The 15,265-nt window shown below is 43.7% G+C and overlaps 1 protein-coding gene across 1 annotated transcript in view; it reads right to left on the reverse strand.

Annotated features, from left to right (window-relative positions):
• PLCB1 (phospholipase C beta 1) overlaps window positions 1–15,265 on the reverse strand; it is a 641,577-nt gene that overhangs the window by 220,504 nt on the left and 405,808 nt on the right. The window contains exon 5 of the mRNA XM_045009836.1: window positions 6,197–6,276. Within this exon, the coding sequence (XP_044865771.1) occupies window positions 6,197–6,276 (80 nt within the window). The remainder of the gene's footprint in view (window positions 1–6,196; window positions 6,277–15,265) is intronic.

Here is a 15,265-nt window from a genome sequence, read left to right on the forward strand (position 1 = left end):
AAAGGTGGTGACAGTCCAGCACCATTCTAAAGATTAAAATCCACACTCAAAAGTCTGAAAGATCCATTGTAACAACAAAAGGATGAGAAGGACTTACCTCTTCAGAGGAACTACGGTCCTTCTGGAGTGACTTGGCAGCTTCAGTTTTGTGTAACTGTAATAGAAAAAAACTAAGGGAATGTTTTTTTCCTTTTAAAAGCTTTTCAAACCACTCCTTTACAGCTCAATCCTATTGTTTCTATTATATCTGCTAGTTTTACTCTCTCATTTTTGCACTGTCTGAAAAATCTGTGCAGGACATTAACATAACATCGACGGTGAGTGAGAAACATCGCCTGCCTTCATATGGAGCGATCCAAAAACCAGCAGTACACAAGAATACAAAAGAAAATCCACAACACTGACATCGAAAAGCTCAGAGTCAGAGGTTCTCTCTACATTGGAGCTGGAAGATGTCATTCCCAGCTCAAGGAGTTGTACCCATGCCAGCTCTGATCAAGCTGGTGTGGTGTAGCCATGGTAATGGGCAGGGCTAGTCATCCTAAGTAGGTGTTTAGGGTTTCAGATGGGATAATATTCAGAGTAGCTAGCCGCTGTGGCTACATTTAGCAAGCTAGCTCTGACCAAGCTAACATGGGTATGGTTTCCTCAATACAACGTCTAGATCCAGAGATGACATACTGTTAGATTAGGAATGGAATGACCCAGCAGATCAGTTAAGATTCCTGCTAAGTGAGAGTTTCTCCCTAACGGACCCTTCCATCACCTCCTTTGGAAAACTTCTACAGCCCGATGGCTTTCTCTGCTAGGAAATTTTGCCTGATATCCAGTCTAAATTTAAATTTTCTTTTGCTTAATTGCATCTCGTTACTCCTAATTATTACCCTCTTTAAGCACCCTAGAAATAATTCCTTTCTTGAGGCAAATTGTGGGCTTGGTTGCACTGGGAGTGGTGCAGAACTAGCCCATCCCAGGGAGAGGGGAAGAAGAGAATATGCCTCAGAAGGTACAACTTCCAGCTCACTGACGCACAGGGATACTGAGCAAGCAGCCCCATTCCTGGAGATGGTGCAGCCTGCTCCCTACTCTGTGCCAGACCTCCTCCATGGGCTAGTAGGGGGCACGCAGGGATTGTAACTGTCCCTGGCCTGTGTGTGCCTTTGTCCCCGGCCCACCCCACTGCACACCCGTGGAAGAACCAGGGATAACGTGGCCCTTGGTCTTCATACCACTAGTCAGATGAGAACAAGTCAATCCAGTGCAATTAAACATCCTGGCACAAGTGAGAGCATGAAACTGATGAAGTGGGTTTTAGCCCATGAAAGCTTATGCCCAAATACATTTGCAAGTCTCTAAGGTGCCACAAGGACTCCTTGTTCTTTTTTCTCAAAGGACTTAGAATCGATGCGCTAAAGGAGTCTGGACTACCAGTCTGGCCACTTAATTTGCGTCAGTCTGAAAGCCTGCGTGATGATCAAAAATGGGGATAAAGTAGCACTGATGCTTTTCTGGTGCAGAAAACTATTAATTATCTACCAAAGTTGCCTACATACAGGCAACTAAGTGCACTACGTGGACTGACCTTTTAGAGTATATTCATATCCCAATCCTCACAGCTTTTCCCATGCCATTGCCCATTGGAACATCGGGATGAGAAATACATTTCTTTTTTTCCCCCAAGCCATGCACATCCTCACTCACACAAACAGGGTCTGATCCAAAGCCTGTGGAAATTCAACGGGAGTCATTCCATTGACTCTAGTGGGCATTAGATCAGACCTTCCTTGGGGCCTGCCCATGTGAGTGAGGGCTACTTGTGTAAGGATCTATCTAACGCTTTCAGCCCTTTGTCTGACAATAGCAAGAGCTTTTGGGGGAAGCTTTTGGGTTTATTTTTGTTTGCTTGTTTTGTACCATAAAAGAATATAATTAACATCCCCACCCCTGCTTTTCTGGGGTTGGCATTTGCAAGATCAGGAACATTAGCAAACCACTGTCAAACCAGAGCAAGTTCTAATACTGTAGCCTGTGTAATAACTGTTAGGGTGTTTTTGCACAAATCCTTGCCTTTAGAGATATACCAAGGAAGCCAGATGCCAGATCTGTGATTGGCTTAGAAATCACAAGAATTTAAAAATATGCATACATTTGGGGTTCTTTTTCATTGCCTCCTGCTTTTGCAGCTTTACGGGGTCCTGGAGTTCACATTTACGAGCTTTTCTGTGAAACCAAGAGGGCTTAGAAATTTACATTTTAGTTCAATGAAAGCTGAGATTCTCAGCTGTGTTCTTTATGTAAAGCTTCAACTGTTGTGATGGTATCACAAGAATGAGCAACACTGGTGTTATAACAAACCTGACCAATCCTGATCGGGATTCCTTCTCCCAGGACTTCTCGGTACGTTTTATGGAACACCTGAGGACACACCATTCTACCTTGCTCTATAGCCAAAATTCTTTCCCTCCTCGAAGGTCTGGATGTTATTCCTGCTCCATTACTGGCTAGAAGGGCTTGCTGCTGAGAGATATTACCACCCTCAAAAGCTAAACATGCTACTTCAATAGCTCACTGCTTGGCTCTGAGAATGATAGACCCAGGATTTGAAACCAATCCCGGGTCTCCATGTCGGCCCCTGTTAAGCCTTTGCTATGTACTCCAATAATAAAGGCAAAATTGTACTGCACAATTATAACAAAGACAACAGAGAGTTAAAATCCCAAGGTGCCTGTTTTTGTACACCACAGTCTAACCCTATTTTACCTCACGTGACCTGATCACAGGAAAACTGTTGAGTCATTTTATTAATTATATTGGACATTATTGAAGGTTTGGATGCCAAAAAGAGGAAAATGCCTTTTATAATTCAGCTCTAATGGCAATCATTTAAAAATTGGATGGACATGATTCTAATAGGACTATGATCACTACTTTATGCAGGGCTGTAATTATAATGGGGTGGGGGGGAATGTTTAATCTTCAAAGTCAAAGATACCTTGAGTAACTCTGATCTGGCATCTGTGCTTAAGGGTCTTGGAAATCCTACAGCACCTAAGTGAGCTATTAAATAGTGAAAAAATAAAAGGCATGGAGATACCATGCTTGCCTGCAATTCTACACATCTTAGAGTTGTAGCAATTTGTGTGCCCTTGTACATACACACACATTGTGCTTCCCCTAGAGCCAATGCATCTCTTCTCTGTCCCCAACACAGGGTTGTGTCTACCATGTGCAATCCAGTCTAGTGTCAGTAGTTTATGAGCTAAGAGCTGAAAGAAGAGGTGACTTACCTGTCACTGGAGGTTCTTTGAGATGTGTGGTCCCTAACTGTATTCAACTGTGGGTTACGCATGCATACCATTAGCCTGGAGTGGAAAATTTTAGAAGTAGTGTCTGCTGATTTGTGCATGCGCCTGATTTGCCTTGTGCTTCGTCCAAGGGAAATAAAGGGAGGGGCAGACCAACCGTGTCTCCAGTTCCTTCTCCACCATGGAATGTGACAGATCGGAAGCAGAGGGGAAGGAGGGCGGGAAGTGGAACACAGAGAGGGACCACACATCTCAAAGAACTTCCAGTTACACGTAAGTCACCTCATCTTCTTCTTCGAGTGATGGTCCCTATTGTATTCCATTGTGAGTGACTGACAAGCAGTATCTAAGCAGGAGGAGGATGCAAAGATGAGGATGGAAGGGTTGTGCAGAGAACCGCTGTGCCAAAGGTGCCATCAACTGCCGAGTCCTGCACCAAGGCGTAGTGTGTTGTGAATGTGTGGACAGAACTCCACGTGGCTGCTCTACATATGTCTATGAAAGGCACATCTTGAAGGGATGCCGTGGTCATTGATTGAGCTCTAGTGGAATAAGCCCATACACCCCACAGGAGAGGTTGATTTTACAGCTGGTAGCAGAGTTTAATGTAGATAGAAATCCATTTGGAGATTCTCAGGTGGAGATGGTGTCTCCCCGATTCTCTCTGCTACCTCAGTAAATGGTCTAGAGGACTTCCTGATTGTTTTTGTTCTCTGCGGGTAAATGGCTGAAGCCTGTCGGACGTCGAGGGAATTGAGTCTACGTTCTTCTGTGGATGTGTGCGGTTTCGGGAAGAAATCAGGTAGGTGAATGGATTGGTTAATATGGAATAGGGAGACTGCCTTTGGTAAAAATTTTGGGCATAGGCAAAAAGAGACCTTATGCCTGTGGAATATTGTAAATGGCGGATCTGCCATCATAGCTCTGACCCTTCTTGCCAAAGTGATATCAACAAGGAAGGTGACCGTGAATGCCAACAGAAATCTTGAATTGTTTCTTTCCACAGCACACAGCAGGGCAGACACCATGGGGTCATTATCAGATTTGCAGCTCATGAAATACGGCAAGATCAGCTGCACTGTGTTCATAACGGTCATCACAAGACTGGAGAGTAGTGCAGGATCCACGCTTTCAGGCAGAGATGGCAGGCGCACAGTTTACAGGGGCTGTTCAAAAGTGGTACAAAATGAAGTCAGAAGCCCATGGAATGATGGGATGGAACGAACTGCATAATGGGACAGTGAGCCCCCCACCATGGTGAACTGTGATCCATTCCCAGATCTCCCAGCGGCACAGGGTGGCGAGTTGCACGGTGGGATAGCTACCCACGATGCAGTGCTCTATCTGTTAATGCAAGAGCACCAACCGTGGACGTGCTCTGCCGACACAAGGAGCATTGTGTGGACATGCACAACCAATGTAATTTAAGCAACATATGATCATCAATGAAACTTAAGTTGATTTAACTCTGTAGTGTACACAAGGCCATGTTACTCAAACTTCTCAGGTATGGCCGGGGAAAGTTTGACACATATTGCACCCAGCTGTGATGTGAGATTCTCTCAGGCAGTAGAGGCTGTGTTGGTGGTTGCATGAGGAGGTTGTCGCTGACTCGGAAGGATTGAAGACTGGCGTTCTGGGCATAGTTCAGTACCCAAATTCTACTCTATTCTAAACTGTTAAAACTGTTAAACTTCTAAAATTAGGAAAATAAGTAGAACTATTAAATCTATGACTAAAACTGATAAACATATGTACAATTAAAAGTATTAGAGCTGCATCAGAGATGAGGACCCTGGAGGTTCCAACCCAGACCATGAGGCAATGAGAAGAAACTGAAGATGCAGTCAGTCCATCCCGCCCTTTATCACCTCAGATGGAAGCATGAGGTGAGTCAGGGCACATGCACAGACCAACGGACACCACTTTCAAATTCTCCGACTCCGGGTGCACGATGCACATGCATAACCCACCATGGAATACAATAAGGACCATCACTCAAAGAAGAATCAAAATTGTCATGTTCTGAGCCCACAAATAGCAAACCATTTCAGTAAAATGAATCAAGCAACCCTCTGGGGCAAGCTCTGGAAAACAGGTGCTGCATTTCATTAGGGACTTGTATGCCTGAACTTTGAATGCAGTTCTCTTTATAACAGGATAACGCAAGTAAGGTAAACACTGGCCAGGAATCATCGTCTTAATCTGGCAGGCTCTATCATGAAGTTTTCAGCACTGTCACTTAAACAAAACTATCTCTGTCTGTGTCATTCATCATCCACATGACACCTGGTAATCGTGGATTTATTCAACTATTTTTCTTTAATTTGCAAAGTGTCTGCTATTTTTATGAACTTCTCATAAACTCCCTTTGTACTTTGTCCTATAACACTCAGAATCAATGTATCGTGTGCCAATGAATCTAGATGAACAGATTCGCAGTTTCTCTCTACTGAGTACCAAGACCCGAGGGATCAGACGAAGGAAAATGGAAATCTTGTACTTCTCATTCTTTGACTAATAATAGATAGCACAGAAAAAAAAAAACCCAGAGAAGTGGGTCAGTCTGAAATTCATTGTTTTTAACCCTGAGCAGCAGTGCCAAGACCTGACGTCACTCCCTGTGTGTGTAGCAGGAAGAATGCAATGGCATTCAAAAGTGTATTCCAGCCACATCTCCTAGGTAATAGTTGGTGAAAGGAATCATATTTCCCGGGGTTTTTTTTAGATATCAGTTTTTTTAACTCAGCGAGAGAGGAAAATCCATGTTTACAGAACTGACAAGCCAACAAAGTATAAACAATAGATGGTAAGAAGGCTGACAAAGGAAAAAGGAAAAGGACTCAGAACAAGGAGTAACACCCTTGGCAATAAATATTACAGCTACTTACGCTTTTTCCAGAAATGCATCCCGCGACATGTTGTGTGCCAGCAGGTTTGTTGCCAAACTGAAAACTTCGTCCGTCCATTCCTAGGGAGATATAAATTACAGTTGATGTAGCCCAGATGCAGTCTCTCAAAGGTGCCTGTTTAGACCTTTATTGTCATGAAGGCAAATAGTTTTCAACATGAGTATTATTAACAGAAAGTGTTTAATAAAAGCTCTGAACATGCATTTCCCAGCACAGTTTAAGTTCTAGACTAAGGGCCTGTCTTTTTCATTATGCCATAAATCACAAACTTTGCTACGGACATTATCTTTAAAAAGCGTATTATTTGACACCCGTGTGTTTCAAAAGAGATTTCAAATATGATCATATAGGGCCTGATGCAAATCCCACGCAGTCAATGGCAGTCTTTTCATTGACTTCAATGGACTGTGAATCAGGCCCACAGAAAAATACCTATGACTGTGTGATGGCCACCATCGTGGTGGATACATCACTACAAACTAATGATCTACAGGGAAGTAACATATTTAGGCAACGATACTGCACTTTCCCCTTAAGATATGTGGTCAAAACATAAGTATAGATTTTGCGTGGGCCCCTCTGCACTGACCTGAGAAATATGCAAAAGAAACCACAGCAGCAGGGAAATACAGAAGTGGCTTGATTATTTCACTATCCTGGAGGAGAGGGAAGGGGAATGAATGTTCAGTTAATCAGTTTCCAGTAAGAATACTTCTACTGTGATTAACTGATGCTGAGAGACAGGATTTTGTTTTGGATAGACACAGGCATTTGGATACTGTGGATTCTTTCACATTAATAGTTCCATCGAAGTCACAATCATATCATTAATTAAAATTTTGCATGCTCTGGTGATTTGTGATGCTGGGTGCACTGAATCCATCACCGCACATGCAATATGTTCTTCCTTTCTCCATCGCTACTGACAGCTGTGCAACCCCCCGTCATTCAAGTTGGCAGTTGGAGGGTTATATTTGATACTCCCTTTCCTTTTCTTCTCGCAACCAGGATCTTGCCCAATCTTGTTGTTTTTATAACATTTCCAGAATCTACCCCTTTTGTTTCTGCTTCTAAAACATTCATTCATATCATAATTCTCCCTTTCACCAAGACTACTGTAACCTCCTCTTCTCCAAGCTGCCTTCCTGAGTCTATCCAACATTCAACAGTGAAATAATATTCCTCTCCTGCCATTCTGAATGTGTCAAGATTAAGAATGGCAAAGCATTCTGATACCATACCTTTATACATAGGTCTCTAGTCAAACAGCTCCAAAGTTGATTCTGGTTCTCAGGTCACTCCAAGTTCAGCATGAGGGAGCCCCAAAAGCTCAGATCTTGTACAGTCCCAAGGCAGAGTAGTCCTCTGCAGCTGAGCCAACAAACTTTCTCCCCAAGACTGAGTTTTCTGGCACACTCAACAGCGACGGCAGACACCTGGACTAGATCTCAGAAAGAGACTTCTAGCCCTGCTGGCCACAAAGTTGTTCTGCTAAGAGATTTTGGACCTCTGTCTCCTAGGCTAGATTGTGTTGTATTGTTTTTCTTGCCAGTAACCTTGTAAGGTCTAATCTTAAGACACAAGGGATGTGAGAACAACAAAAGAATAGAGGCTCTAGCATCATTACTTTCCTGTGACTATGTTTTTAGCAGAAGCGTATTAAAGATTGCATTTTATTTCATCCTGGCGTCTCAATTTTTCAGTCTCAGAATAGCCACATTCTGTAAACATTGCTTTGTTTAAGCACGAATAACCACAACCATTAAAAAAGTTCTTTGCGACACTAACTGCTGCAAAGTTTAACAGCAGCATAAAATGTTATTTTAGCAGCTTAAGATACATTTTCTTTTAAGGAAACCTGGTGGGCTCTGTTTTGGGCAGACAGAACTATATCACTTCAAATGCATCCTGAGAACTGAGAGTGGACGTGCTGTTACTGTATTTTTATTGCAAGCATTTTTTATATGCAGTTATTCTTGTCAAGATATTTTCCCTCCCTAACCTCTCTATGACACTTGCAAGAGAAGCAGGACTCGAGCCATGCAACCTAACGCCTACTCTCAGATTGAGCAATAACTGACCCTGTCAAATATCTGTGTGAAGCAATGAGTGAGAAATAATACTTGATCACTTCCCCTCACTTTCAAGGGAATTCATTTAAATCCCCAAAAGCTCCAGCCAGTAAAGCCAAGATCAGGAAAGCTGTCAAAGGTCACATCCTCCTTCCTGTCAAGCACTGTCTTTGCACTGAGCAAAGATCCAAACCTCACTGAAATCAATGGGGGTCTTTCTATTGACTTCTGTTCGGATCCGACTATGAAACAAAGCGCTATCCTGTTGTTTTAGCTACCGAATGGACACCTTCTCTCTTTGGCTAAGCTGTACTGTATACAGTCAATACTGAGATCTGGAATTATGACGCATCATATAATTAAGGCCCTTCATTCTCAGGTTTTTTTAGTTTAAAAATTCCCGGAAATGTACCAGTGTTTAATACCAAAAATTAAAAATCAGTGCAAAAAAAAAATCCACTTTGCATTTTTCTGGGTAAATATTACTCTCTTCTCTTTTCATGTTTTTTTTTAACTTAAAAAAACAAACCCTTATGTTCTGAACTGTAGTTAGACACAGGTTTTCATTTTTGAACCATTTTAGCATGAAAAGTAGTTCATTAACTTTTATTTGCTTTGAATGCTGCTAACTATCCAAGCTGTCTGTCAAGCTGCTAATGGGTATGCGGTGCGCATAGGATTGGCAACATGTACACCAGTGCTCAAATCATTCCAGTACTTCTAACCTGGCTCCTTACTCCAGAAGGAGAGACGGCAGCTCAGTAACCTGGCACAGGTTATTGAGTCATCATCTGTCTTTCTGGAGCAGGGAGCCAGTTCCAGGGAGTTCTGGCACTTCCAAAATTCAAGTAGAAATTGGTTAGAACACCACCCAAATAATGCCTTTTGTAAAACCTGGGAAATTTTCAGTTAAAAAAAAAAAGGGGTAAAAACTGTAAACCAAGGTCTTACATATAATACACAGTGGTAGCCATATTACTAGCAGCACAGATTCCACAAGGCAAGCCATGCTGGGAATACTCTATGGGATGAATAGCTATTATATATAGAAAGAAAACAGCTGGTATTTTAGTGTGGGACGATTACAACGGACTCAAAATCACGGTTGCTTACTGTGGGGTTGTAACTATGAACACTTACCCATAGACATAATGCAAAAGGAAATGATAAATCTGGAGATTTTGAAGTAAGATTTTGCTCGTGCCAACAAACTCCTCTCCCAAGTTGGAAGCCTCTGAGCTATGGTATTTTTTAAAAGCAGAAAAATGGAGTCTTGCAACAAATTTTAATTTCAAGCAAACTGGTTCCATCATAATAAAAGAGCCATATCTTCCTGCTCTCCTTTTGGCTTTGTTCTGTTACCGTCGTTCATATTTATGTCATTCCTATTAACTTTACTAACAAATCAGGTAGCTGTTATGTGCTCTAGTCAGTAAGTAGCATACAATGTGCAGTATATTTTGAGAGCCCTTGCTCAATGAACACTTTTCTTTCATATATTGCATGAATCAGAATTTATACCTACAGGCATTTATCTCAATCTGAGAGATGAGAGCGAGTTTTCATGGCAAAAGACAGTACCTAAGTGCTACACATTTTTGAAAACATTTAATTCAAATCAGAACTGAATATGCGTGAAGACAACGTTTTTCGCATGTTTGTTTTTGGCTCAAGCTTACCATCTGAAGTTGTTGAAGTCGCATGTTTCAGCATCCTCTGGCATGAAACATCTTATGCGTTTCATTTTTTTTTAAAGCATGACTCTGTACTGCTTATTTTATTATTTATTTTACTGCTTATTTTAACAGAAAAGGAAATTTGGAAGAATAAAGAAGTATACTGAAAAACATATCACAGAACATATGGCACATGGTGTAGATAAATCATTTAAGCCTTATCTACTAGGGGACATTAAGGAAGGTTAATCCAAATTAATTTTTAACATGGATTAGATAAACAGCATTAAAACCCCATGTAGACACTTTTACTCTGAATTAATTTGATTTCATTTAATGCTCTTACACACCTTTAGTTAATTTAGATTAACCTTCCTGAGTGTCCCCATGTAGACAAATGAGGGACTGTCCCTCGTTTATGGAGGAAATGACAAACTGTTAGTTAAAGACCTGATCCAAAACCCAGTCAAATCTAGTGGAGTTTTAACACTGACTTCACTGGACTTTGGATCAACTCCCTATGACCTTTCCCTAAGTCACCTTAAATGGGACTGAACAATCAGTGGCCGAATACCAGTGCAGACTATGAAACACAAGGAGCTGTGTAGACCAAAGTTATGTGAAGAGTATTTTCTGAAATGTTATTGAATCTGCAACTCCAAGACGAACCACGGTTCCCTATCAAGGTCAGGATTCTCTGAGGAACAGCCTAAGCCAGGTCTACACCACACACTTACTTCGGTATAAATCGGAAAAATCCACACCCCTGAACGACATATGTTATACTGACCGTAACCCCCATACAGACAGCGCTATGCTGGTGGGAGACCATCTCCCACCGACACAGCTGCCGCCTCTCACTGAGGTGGAGTAACTAAAACAACAGGAGAGCTCTCCCTTCAGCTTAGAGCATCTTCGGTTATGTCTACACTACAAAGTTAAGTCGATTTAAGTTATGTTGACGATCCTCCAGTGCTGTAATTGAACTGCTTGTGCATGTCCACACGACGCTCCTTGTGACAGAAAAGCATGCCCAGAGTTGGTGCTCTTATACTGATAGAGCAGTGCACTGTGGGAAGCTATCCCACTGTGCAACTCACCACCATTTGCTGCTGGGTTCTCTGGGAAGGGATTGCAGTGCATCATGGGGGTGGGCTCAACATCCCATGATGCAGTTTCCTTCATCTCATCATTCCATGGGCTTCTTATTATGTTTTGCACAGCTTTTCAACAGCCCGTGTAAACTGCGCGCCCACGATCTCTGCCTGAAAGCGTGGCTCCTGAGCTGCTCTCCAGTCTTGTGATGAGCATTATGAACACAACTTGGCTCATCTTGCAGTATTTCATAGTATTTCATTTAATAGAATCTGATGACACCATGATGTCTGCTCTCCTGTGTGGCATGAAAAAAACCACAATTCAAGATTTCTATTGGCATTCATGGAGAAGCTGCACACAGCAGACCACTGATACTGGGCTTGGGAAACAAGCACTGAGTGGTGGGATCGCATTGTGATGCAGGTATGGGATGATGAGCAGTGGCTGCAGAACTTTTGGATGCACAAAGCTACCTTCCTGGAACTGTGTGTGGAGCTTGCCTCTGCCTTCTGGCGCGAGGACACCAAAATGAAAGCTGCCCTCACAGTGGAGAAGTGAGTGGTGATTGCTGTGTGGAAGTTGGGAACTCCAGACTGCTACCAATCAGTTATGCATCAATTTGGAGTTGGGAAGTTCAGCATGTGGGTTGCAGTGATACAAGTGTGCAGGACCATTAATTGACTCCTGCTACGAAGGACTGAGACTCTGGGCAATGTGCGAGAAATAGTGGATAGCTTTGCAGTAATGGGATTCCCTATCTGCAGTGGGGCGATAGATGGCACGCATGCCCCATTTTGGCCCCAGACCACCTTGCTACAGAGTGCATCAAGAGAACAGGCTACTTTTTATGGTATTGCAAGAGCTGGTGGATCACTGGGGTCATTTCACTGACATCAACGCGGGGTGGTCAGGGAAGGTGCATGACACACGCATCTTCAGGAACACTGGCCTGTATAGAAAACTGCAAGCAGGAACTTTTTTTCCAGATGAAAAGATTGTGATTGGGGATGTGGAAATGCCAATTGTGATCTCGGGAGACCCAGTCTACACCTTGCTCCCATGGCTTACGAAGCCGTACACCGGAAACCTTGACAGCAGCAAGGAGCACTTCAACAACAGGCTCAGCAGGTGCAGAATGACTGTTGAATGTGCCTTTGGCAGATTAAAGGGTTGCTGGCACTGCCTTTTTGTTAGGCTAGACTTCAATCAGGAAAATATTCCCATGGTCATAGCAGCCTGCTGTTCGCTGCATAACATTTGTGAAAGTAAGGGAGAAAAGTGTCCTCAGGGGAAGAGCCTTGAGGTGGATTGGATGGCAGTTGCTTTTGAGAAGCAAGATAGCAGGACTGTTAGAACAGGGCGGTGGGGACGCAAAGGCAGGACAGGTTTGAAGGAGCATTTTGACAATAACAATATGTCTTTCTATAGCGCATTGAGCCAGGCACAGCATTCTTGCACTGTCGTAGGACCGTTGTAATGATTGCTATGTGTGCATGAAGTTTACTCTGCAAATGCTCTGATTGCCACTGTGTATGAATTTCAGCAGCAGAGATCGTGAGTAGGAGACCAATAACGATTCATTTTCTTTCCATAAGTACATTTTTATTCAACAATTATACAAACATTTCTATTACGTACAAGGGGCATGACAATGAAGAGCACCTTTTTACAGTGCGGCTCTCACAGCTGGGTGTATGTCCAGCTGTCGTTGTGAAACGTGTCCCTAGGGGTGCAGTGCATGGGGTACTGTGGTGGCTCAGGAACACGTGAGAAATGTGTTTAGGGGAGGGCATGGAAGGCAGTTCTGAATGGGCTTCAGGAGGAAGTGAGCATGGATGTGTTCCGCCTGCAGCACAATCAGCGACCTCAGCATGTCCATTTGGTCCTTGAGCAGCTGTATCATCTGCTCCTGCCCATTCCCTCCGCTGGCTATTCATTCTCAGTTTTTCACTGCTATCCTCTCTCCAGGCTCTCTACTCACTATCAGTTGCATCAGACCATTTCAGCAGCTCCCTGAACATGTCTTCCTTACTCCTCCTGATTCGTCTCCTTATCAGACACAGCCACTTAGCCGGAGGAGACTCATGGACACATCTGCAGAAGCTAAAGAAACAACAGACAGAGGCACTATTGTGAGTACAATCACAGCCCTGATTCATACAAGTAACATACACCACTTTCTCACATTCCCTTGCCAATCAGACAGCATGGCAAGAACCCTAACCATGGTAAGTTGGGCATGATGTGGAGGGAGTAAGATGGGACAAAGCATGAGGAGGTCCCAGAGGGGGATCATTACAAACTATTCTGAATACAGGCACTGTTTTCTACAGGCGAGGGGTGATATAAGCTGATATCTCACTCCTGAGGGTAACCGAGGATGCAAGGGTGCAACTCCTGCATGCATGTGGCTGCAGACTGGGTCCATATGCTGCTCGCCGTGTGCTGATTTGGTGCCTGCAGACATAATTGCTGATAGGCGCAGCAAAGTTTCCTACCATGGGGGGAAGGGACAAGACAGCCCTCCAAGGAACCTTTGGCAGAGGATTGCAGAGTACCTCCACAAAAGTCTCCTAGAGGTTAGTATGGAGGATTTCCACGACATCCCGGTGTGCATCAACAAACTTTTCTGCAGGGTCCCCTCTGTCTAGCTACATAGGGGAATGAGAGACAGATGCATACAGTGCTACTGTCAGTTATTTCTATCTGTCTTCTACCCTGAGGAAAAAAACCCTTAACTCTACCTCATTTCTCCCTGCAGTATCAAAGCATAAAAAGTACTTACCACAGCTCCTCTCTCCTGTATCAGGCACACCAGAGCTGGATTGCTGAGACTGGCTAGACACCTCTGGAGTTAAAAACAGGTCCTGGCTTGCCACATCATCAGACAACCCTGTCGCCTGTCCCCCATCCTCCTCCAACTCCATTTCCTTGTCCACCACTTCGTCCTTGGGGTTCACTCCGCTGGCTGCTGCCGCCAGCCTCCCTGAAGCATCCATGGGGCTCTTGGCAGTGGAGGTGGGGTTGCTGCCAAGGATGGCGTGCAGCTACTTTTAGAGGCAGCATGTCTTTGGCGACACACCACAACGATTGGCCTCCCTTGCCTTCTGGTTTGCCTGCCTCAGCTCCTTGATCTTAGCACGGCACTGCTGCATGTTCCGCTCATACCCCTTCAGCTCCATGCCACGAGCAATCTGCCTGTAGGTATCAAACGTCCCATGGCTGGAGCGGAGATGTGACTGCACAGCCTCCTCTCCCCACAGACCCAGCAGTTCTCCCAGGAAGGAGAGCGTTTGCTGTGTGGAGTCACCATGGCCAGCTGGGAAGATGCTATGTGAGCTGTCCATGCTGAGCAAATAGGAAGAGGAATTTCAAAAATTCCCCAGGCCTGTGTACCATGCCTGTGTACCTGTGAACTGGTGACCAGAACAGTGATGATGGACATTGTGAGACACCTCCTAGAACCCAATTAAGGTGACATAAGCAATGCAGGATCTACACTGACATGTGTTGCTCTAACTTCATTGCAAAAAGCTCTGTGCATTCTTGTCCAGCTGGTTTTACTAGGTCAGTGTAGCAGGACAGTTAAATCAGCGGGAGGAGCATTGCAATGTATACATCTCCACGGGTTTGTCGAAAAAAGCTGAATTTTGTTGACAAAACTGTGTAGTGTAGACATGGCCTTCGATAAAGCGCTACAGCAGGGCAGCTGCAATGTTGCGGTGTTTGTAGTGTAGCCCTGCTCTAAGAGAGACCAAGATCACAGAGATAACAGTGAATAATATATTGCCAGAGCTCTCTCTATGGAGTGAGAGCTGAATAATGGTTTGTTATAAACGCATCTTGGTCTGAAACAAAAACAAGAATGAGGCAGCTGATACATCTGCCCTTCCTCATTTTGGTATGGTACTTACTCACATATTGGAGCAGTATGATATTATGGCCCTGGTTTTCTTTATATTCAGATCTCTTTTAAACCTCCCTCACAATGAAAAAGGGCCTAGGATAGAAGAGGGTAGAGTGAAGTCCTTGCCCCAGTCAGTCAATGGGAATTTTATCATAAACTGCAGTGGAGCCAGAATTTCAACCAAAGTACCCACCAAACAGGCAGATATGATATAAAGGATAACAGCTCAAGCACAAGAAAATGCGGACCACCATCAGTGGAGAAACCATCTCTGGAGATTCCAGGAGGGAAATGG

The sequence above is a fragment of the Mauremys mutica genome, chromosome 3 (assembly GCF_020497125.1).
Source record: "Mauremys mutica isolate MM-2020 ecotype Southern chromosome 3, ASM2049712v1, whole genome shotgun sequence".
Classification (NCBI taxonomy): domain Eukaryota; kingdom Metazoa; phylum Chordata; order Testudines; family Geoemydidae; genus Mauremys; species Mauremys mutica.